At 40.2% G+C, this 8,630-nt stretch overlaps 2 protein-coding genes across 3 annotated transcripts; one reads left to right on the top strand and one right to left on the bottom strand.

The window, feature by feature from the left end:
• Positions 1-72: 72 nt before the first annotated feature.
• thsd1 (thrombospondin, type I, domain containing 1) lies at positions 73-5,823 on the top strand. Of its 2 annotated transcripts, none has more exons than XM_084401312.1 (5): positions 73-359; positions 1,213-1,337; positions 2,701-3,660; positions 3,836-3,994; positions 4,074-5,823. In XM_084401312.1, the coding sequence occupies exons 2-5, from the start codon at positions 1,280-1,282 to the stop codon at positions 5,525-5,527; spliced, it is 2,631 nt and encodes an 876-aa protein (XP_084257438.1). In that variant the 5' UTR covers positions 73-359; positions 1,213-1,279; the 3' UTR covers positions 5,528-5,823. The 2 variants fall into 2 exon arrangements, with proteins under 2 accessions (XP_084257438.1, XP_084257439.1); XM_084401313.1 differs by having other exon boundaries at positions 1,218-1,337; positions 4,074-5,532.
• Positions 5,824-6,233: 410 nt separating this feature from the next.
• Positions 6,234-8,595, bottom strand: fgl1b (fibrinogen like 1B). The gene is made up of 8 exons (XM_084401321.1): positions 8,184-8,595; positions 7,865-7,937; positions 7,542-7,776; positions 7,150-7,309; positions 6,975-7,072; positions 6,815-6,903; positions 6,511-6,701; positions 6,234-6,423 (listed from the first exon to the last, which is right to left on the bottom strand). Exons 2-8 carry the CDS (start codon positions 7,925-7,927, stop codon positions 6,240-6,242), a joined length of 1,020 nt encoding a protein of 339 aa, XP_084257447.1. The 5' UTR covers positions 7,928-7,937; positions 8,184-8,595; the 3' UTR covers positions 6,234-6,239.
• Between the last annotated feature and the right edge of the window lie 35 nt (positions 8,596-8,630).

Genomic DNA, 8,630 nt, shown 5'->3' with positions numbered 1-8,630 from the left:
GGTGGGATTTCTATTGAAAATGGACGTGTGTAATATGCAATTTTTTTCGGAATGAGTAGAATAAAAACGCAGTTCTTCGTAATTCGTCGGCCAGACTTAAATACTAAATAGATTTTTGTGGAGAGCAGACCGCATCCTATCTTAATTTCCCTAATAACAACCGGTGGAGGAAGCAAGACAACGCGCGCTCACGGTCGCGCAGTCTGCGAATTGTGAGGGCGCGCTCACGAGAGCGCGTCTCAGAGCAGGATCGCTCCGTGACGTTCAATCATTTAACCCTCATAAACAAAACTCACGGCAATCTTTCAGCCCCATACGGATACAAGAACAGACGGTATTCATCCGACTCAATGTCAAATGTAAGTAAAGTACTTCTAACATCTACGTCTATATATAGGTTATTTACTTTTAATTTGCGCATGTGGGCTATTGAACTGGTTTCGTTCATAAGTGGCAGAATGCACGAGTTTTTTTGATAATACTTATTTTTACAGTGTCCTTGTTACTTTGTTACATATAGTTCCTATAGTAATTAGCCTACTATAAATTATCCATATCCTAATTACATGCAACTAATCCTAATCTTAAATACATGTAGTTAATTAGCCATAGGGTAGGATTAGGATTTGGTTGAGGGTTAGTTGCCTGTAATTATGCATAACTTACTGTTATTACTATGCTAAGTAACATATGTAACAAGGTAGGACACTGTAAAATAAAGTGTTACCTTATTTTGTAATAGATCAGTGTTATGTTGGCTACATTTCTGGAAATGTTTTTGTGTTTTTATAGTGTTCACATGTATAGTGTCACAACAACAATTTAGCCTATATTTAATATTTCTATTTTTACGATAAAATATAGGCTAATTAATGAAAAATATGTACATATGGAATTTATGTATACAAAAAAATCATGGTTGAACCTTGCTCAATAATTTATGGACATGATAAATTTAAAAGAAATAAAGAAAAGACATTGTGTGTAGCCTATGTATTTTATGAAATGTAAGTGTGTATATATATATATGTAGCTACTGAATAGTGTAGTATGTGTTAAAATATGAAATTATCAAGAAGATATTCAAATAAATTTTTCCACCGCTTGATTGTCCAATGAAAGAGTCAAGTGATTGCCCACACAAATTAGTGTGGTATTGAAAGAATGTATTTGATTAATCCCTTGTGTCTGACTGAATTGTGTCTGTTTCAGGACAGAGAGAATAATAGTGGTTTGGGGTGATGCGGACAAAGAGGGATAAGAGGCTGCATACGTCGGAATGACACAGGGTTTCCTTACAGCAACCCCATTTGTGCTGCTCTTCCTGTTGGGATTTGGTGAGAAGGCGTTCTTGCATTTAAAGAAGTTTATCCTGCATGGCAAATCAGCTTTTATTGAAAATCACACCTTAATGCCCCTAACAAGCAAACCAAAGGCGACTGTGGCAAGGGAAGGAACTCCAAACAATGCAACAGGTGTAATCAAATATTTAGTTCTCATTACGTCTACAGGGATCATGACAACGGCACAAATGTTCAGTTATATGATCCAAATTCCCTGCTTGTCATGCAAAATAGTGTTTAAATGAAGGTCAGTGATTGGCAGTTTCAAGTGCACCGTGGTGAATCGGGTTCAGTTGGAGAGTAAAATGGAGGGAGGGGGAAGGGAGGGTCACCGACTTTTCCTGCACTCTCTTCCCCTGGATGCATTTGTTTTTTCTGCAGGAAGTGACCCACACACACAGAGAGTTTGTAAATCACAATGCTTCCTCAAGTTCTCATACTCCAGTAATAGACAGCAGTAGAACTTATCTTAAACTTGAAAACTTAACTTGAGAACTTATTTTTATCAAGTAGTATAATGCCTTCTATTTTCATCTGGCATAAAATGCACAACCTGAAATAATAATAAAAAAAAGTCTAATCCAGGTCTGAAAAAATTACCATTTTTTAAGGAACAATTAAGTTGGCCTGGTTGGCGTGTGTGCTCCATCACAATGATGTGTTTAGTGCTTTAGGCAGCATATTGGCAATGGTGAGTTTGCTTATTCTAAAGATCCTGCTCTCTCTGGGGGAAAAAGGTACAAAGGTTATCACTGGGACAGTAGTACCCTTTAAAACAGTTCTAATATGTATCATTTAGGCACTTTTATGTACACTTTTGGTACCAATATGTACCTTTGAGGTACTAATATGCACTCTTTTGGTACAAAGGTGTACCTTTTGAAAGGGCACCGCCCCAATGACAGCTACGTTGTTTTCTGAGTGTGCCATACTTAGTAGCAATAAAGCCAAACAAAGTTACATTTCTTCCAGGCCTGGAGTTAGCAGTCATCTAGCTTTTTTAGTGATCTGAGCCAGAGGAGGGCCACTACCATAGAGACTTAGTCTCTAGTGTTGGACTCTTTATTTTGGGCCAGTAAATAACCAAACCACACAGAACAGCCTTGTAATTGCATTGCAGCATGCTAGCAACCACTCAGAATGCCTTAGCAAACACATAGCAACACCCTGGCAACCACCCACCCTAGCATCAGTGCGAGATTTGCATGAGCAAGGATTACTAAAAGTAAAAATCTACTTATAAGGAGAAGATTCTTGACTTCTGGCCATATTAAGCTACTATATGTTACATAGTTACATTTTGCCTACTGTTTTTAAGTCTATTAATTGGTTTTAATTTATATTTTCTTTCCCATAGCGATGGCTGGTATCCACCTCTGGCCATCAATGCACATTGCCTTGAGCAATGCCAGTGTGTTTGTGGATTACAACACCGAAAGCAACTTCACCAACCACAGACTGACAGTGTCATTGATTGACATTGACATGAATGTTACAGTGCTCTCCAGGTCTCTTCTCTTTAACCAATCAGAAGGGTCACTGGAGTTTAACTGCTCCTGCTTCCTGTATGCAGGTCATTTCAGATTCAGACTGGAGCAGAAGCACATCCTTGGCATGTCTAACATAAGTGCCATCTGGTGGTGGAGTCCTGTTCTGCATGTGCACTGGCCCACCTTTCACCTGGCTGTGGATCGTGGCAGGAACAACCAAAGTTCTAATGACATTAGGATAGGTGTGTACACTAATGACCACTTCCATTCTTGTTCTAGCAGCAAAGCTTCAACTCTCCACCTTGACGTCAGCTACCTTGAACAAGTCCAGGTTGGGAGGAACACCTTTGAGAAGGTGCAGAACCGGATAAGACATGATATCAAAGTAGTTAGGTCACAACATGTGGAGATGCCATGTGCGTCCCCTCTGACAGAGCGTGGCTTCATCAAGATCTCCCTAAAATCCCCTGTCACCCAGCAAGATATTAAGTCCTCTGGTCCTCTTTACCTGTCTAGCATGTTCGCCTACAAGCTTCATGTGGATAACATTTACAAAAGTGGATGTGAGGGAGCAGTGTCTGTCCATCGAATCGCTCCTCCCTGTACAGTTACAAATGGAAAAGTTCTGCTTTATAAAGAAGAGAGTAACAACAAGGCCTTTTCTTCTCACATTGCCTTCAACTTCCTCACGCAAGGGGAGAATGAGACTGAGTTTAACTGCTCCATCTTTGACCCTGGCAGGAATAAGTACTGCTTCCATTTCACACTCGTCTACAGTCAGGCTCCCAGTTTAGCACACACCTGTGTGATTGTGCAAAGACATACAAGTGAGTCTGCTTTTACCTGTCATGCATGTACAAAACATAGCTATTTTAATCTGGAATTAGCATTACTTTGTCAATTAGAAATAAATTTAGAAATGCAATTTAAGGTGTTTATGTGTATAATATTCATCATTTTTAATGTATTTTCTGTCTCCAATACCATATCATTGCCCTGAAGAAATGTGGGGACCGTGGCAGCCATGGAGTGGTTGTAGTGTGACGTGTGGTGAAGGGGTGCGAGAGCGTGTCCGTGAATGTCTGCTGCCCTCTAGTGGTGGGATGCAATGCACTGGCATGGTTAGGGAGCAGTCTCACTGTTCGTTAGAAGACTGCACCGGTAAACATTTTACTTACTTTTTTATCTATTTAATTTTTTGACATCTGAACAAACCTTTTTTTTGTGTGTGTTTTTTTAGAGGAGCTTCTCCCTCCATCCCTCACTCCACCGCCAGCTGCAAGCACACCACTAGCTGGGAATCTAGTGGTAGTGGCTGGGATTTCCCTGTGCCTGGCTGTGATTCTGGCCACCATCTTTATCACAGTGTGGAGAAAACTCTGCCGTGCTCCAAAGTGCAGCTCCATGCGCCGTGGCTCTCTGCACTCTCCCAGTGGCCGAAAGAACTCTGATGAAGCTTCTATCTGTGGTCACAGCATGCAGAGACCCAGTTTCTCCGAAAGTCTCCAGGCAGCTCCTCTACAGAAGGGATTTACCTTGCCTGCAAGGCAGGGACCTTTGGACCGAGGTGTGTTGGCTTGTCAACAGAGCATGTCCCTTCCTCTTCCTCTTCCCCTTTCTCAAGACCCAGACAGATTGTCTCCTTCTGGCCAAAAGATCCTTCCCCCTATTTTTGGCTACCGCTTGGCTCAACAACAGCTCAAGGAAATGAAGAAGAAGGGCTTAAGAGAGGCCACTAAAGTCTACCACGTGTCCCAGAGTCCAGTTGATGACACCATGCTAGAGGCAACGGCTTCTACCCCTACCGGTCTAACTCCCGCACCCCAAGAACTTGACAGCCCGGAAGAGTCAAGCAGCAGCCACTTCCGAATATGGTCTCCCTTTCCAGAACCTACGTGGTCTCCCAAAAACAATGCTTTATCAGATAGACAAAAAGTGGACTTGTTGCTGGGTCCACCGAAGTCTGCATTCAGTGCCAACACCCGTCGTCTCGAGCGAACAGCAGACTGGGTGGAGATGGTAGAGCGTAGTAGAGTGCCCTACTCCAAGAATCCCAATTTCAGGAGATCCTCAAGTTTCCACGAGAACAACCAGCAGCAGTTTCCCCTGTCCCGACCCTACCGAGAAAGAAGCATGACCCAGGTGACTCCTCGCCAAATACCAGAGGGGAGCTGTAGAAGCAGAACCTGGGAGCATACGCTTCCTGAACTTGAGGTTTGGTCTTGTTCCAGTCCTAGAATGACTGATAGCTCAGTGGACCACAGGAGAAGACCATGGGTTGACACTCCTCCATCTCAATCAAACTCGAAAGATTCAGTTCCAGTGACACCAACAAAAGAGCCCTTGATGGATCGTCATCATGTGGCCAGGAGCCCATCTTCCGCACTGGATCGAGCTGAACGGGCAGAACAGAACTGGAGCAGAAGAGGTCCCTCGCCTATCCAGAGGAACATACTAGCCAGGAAGCTACGAGAAGCTAATTCATCTACCTGCCAAAGGCAACGCAGTTCCACATTCTCTACCTCAGACCAGCGCAGGGGACGCTGTCGCAGCCTTCCTCTCTCTGCGGACTACAGCAACTCCCCATATAGTCTAACAGAATCAGAGCAGCACATGATGGACATTTCTGGATTCTTGGGTGAGGATGATGGAGTAGAGGTTGTGACCATTCATAAACTTCATAACAATTCATAAACAATCCTGCATTTCTGGGAGGTTCTGACACTCTGCTGAAGCAAACTCAAACTTCAAAATAAAAGCTCTATTGGAATGAAGCTTCATGTGGACTTTATATCCTGTGAAGTGAAATCTATGATACATTTTTATTTATGGGGGTTTGACTGTTTATTTGAAAAGCCATTTTTGATATTATCCATTATCCATACCACAAGAATGACAACCTTTGGATTTGTTTGTACACTGGAAAATGTGAATTCTCAGGTTTTGCATGACAGATGAAACTATACATACAGTAAATGTAAATATGAATTTATTTTCTGAATGTTTCTTTTTACACGTTAAAGATACATTACAAAAATAGTTTGATACATAATCTCAATCAAGACTTTCAGTATGTTTAGATGCTGCTTTATTATGGTACACATATTTTATACTAAGATTGCTATTATAAGAATGCATGCAAAGTTAAAATATTTATGATTCTATTTACCCTTTTACACAAAGAATAATAATTATAGTATTTTGATTAATATCAAATCATAATCATAATATTTTGTAAAGATAAGCCAATGTATTCATTGAATCTACCAAGATCAGTTAATAATATCCTTTCTTGATTTTGGCAGTCTTGTGGTTGACAGAAAGGTTCAATAAACTACAATAAGTCTTATAGTTAATACACTGTAAAATACACAAATGTGCACGATGAGACTGTTCAGCTGCCTTGCTACTCCACGGGTCCTCCTCCACTCCCTATGTTGTCCATGTAGGAGCTGGGCCGGAGCTTCATGGCCGTGTGTCTGAGAGAGTACCACAGTCCTCTCCATGTGCCCCACACTACACCATTATCATATTTGGCTTTGTACTCTCCACCTCTGTAAAACCTCCCATTAAGATTGGCAGCATGACATCTGTAATTAAGCAACAGGTAACATAAAACAGGGTGTTTAGTATACGAAAAGCTGTACCTAAAATTTTCAGAAAGCCCTCAGCATCACCTGTTATACCACCAGCCTCCCTTGTTCTCTGCAGCACAGCTTCCTTGCAGGTAGCGATCGTGATCTTGGTCCCGGGTGCTGAATTGCATGCCATTATGAGAGGCTGACCACTGCTCCACCATATTGGCTCCTCCGGACAGGGCATCTCCTGCCTGACCACTGTACATCCCGTAGTGCATTCTATATTTATCCTGAGGAATGATGTGAGCAGAGAGGAACGTGATGAAATAGGAGACTTCTCATCCCTATAAATTTCGTATGGCTGGAATTAAGGATTTAATGGTAGGAACCAAAATCAACTTACCTTTTCATCTGAAACTCTGAAGTTGTCATACATGGCATATGATTTCACTCCATTCCAGTCCATCAGTTCAATTTTCAATACGTTTTCACCTAAAGAGGATTTGGAAAATATTATTGTAGAGCAGAAAAGCAGAGTGATAAACTCATTATCCAAATCTTACCATCACTGAGCAGGGCATGAATATGATCGTTCCCAAGCCAGAATTCATCTTTACTTGACTGGAAATTACCAAATCCATTTTTATAATCTTCCCACTTTCTGTGAATAGAAATGGTGATTTGATCATACTGATCTTTTATATGTCTAAATTATTACAGCCTTTGCATATGACTTACCTATCGAAATCGACTTTCCCATTGATCCGTTTCTGAATCACAGTCCAGCCAGCACCATCATCCATGTCGCAGTACACAAGGAACGGTTCAAGTAACGGTTTGGGTTTAATCCTGTAGAATCCGCTTCCTGGTTTTAGTCTGTCATATATTTCAGCACAATCTAACGGACATATAAATTACAGAAATAATAATACACCGATTCAACCATTTCGAGATTAGCTTTTTTCCATCAAACTCATCACAAAGCATGTACTTTTCTTTTCCATTTACGTCTGTTTAACCCCAGCAATAAGTTAAAATGCAAGAAATACAATAAATAGACAATACAATAAACTTGACAATTAATTCATAAACAGTTCTCATAATTTTTTTTTTTTACTTTTAAACTTTACCTTTGTCATGAACTAATAATGAGCCTCCAGTACTTGGTAGGGTTGGTGAAGGTTCAGTGTTGTTTTCAGAAGTATTATTGTATTCCAGTGATAGTTCCAGGTTTGGAACCAGCCTGAATCGACGGTGAGCACGCAGATGCATAACTTTCCATTCCCCAATCAACAATTTATTATTCAGCATACGAATCTCTTCCTTCAGCGTTGATACTTCAGATGTTTGGCATGCTTTCTCTGCCTTGATAAATAGACAACATTGCTCTTTTATTATTTATTTAATGTCCAGACACTGTAGTGCAAACATTCTGGTCAAAGAATGAACTTACTGAGATTTGAAGTGATGTAAGAGCTTGAAACACCAAGATAAAAACCAGCTGTGGCATGACCATTATTAATATTCTTCACATGAAAATAGAGAGGTGTTAATTTTGTCAAAGTATAAAAACATCAACTGTAAGCTTTCCACTTAATTTGCATTAACGTTAAACATAGTAATGTTTAAAAAGTAAAGTAGTATTTAAAGTTTTTAAAATGTAAGTAAATAAATAAAAATAAAAAATAAGTAGGCGTAGGTAGGCCAGCCTACGAGAGTAGCATAAAAAAATAAAAATAATACAAGTTTATTAAATATAAATGCATACATACAGAACGTGGTGTTCTTTCCTCTTCCAGATTATGTGTCAATGAAATGCCCTCCAGACGTTCATTTCTAATATTTATAGGCTGTTGGTTCCGCATGGTCCACATTATCTGTTCTCTGGGTAAGAATGATGCTCTTCCCCCATTCCACACATACCAGAAGCAACAATGTAAAAGTTTTGTTTTCTTTATAATTTATGTGGAACTTCTGTTCCGCATAAAACACAATCTTCAATTATGATTCGCAATAGTATCAGCCATTTGGGATTTGAGGCTTCACGTTTAAAAAAAAAACTAGTGTGTTCTACGTACGCAAGCGTATGTGTTTGGAAAGATATGAGGGCGATTAGCCTTAGTATACTAAATCATAAAATTGACGGAATTGTAATTTTTGGATGAACTGTTCCTTTAATTCTTACACAGCTTACGTCTTTTAGCACTAGCATTTAGATT

The sequence above is a fragment of the Rutilus rutilus genome, assembly GCF_951802725.1.
Source record: "Rutilus rutilus genome assembly, chromosome: 25".
NCBI classification, from domain to species: Eukaryota; Metazoa; Chordata; class Actinopteri; order Cypriniformes; family Leuciscidae; genus Rutilus; species Rutilus rutilus.
This window is presented reverse-complemented; position numbering and strand designations above follow the sequence as displayed.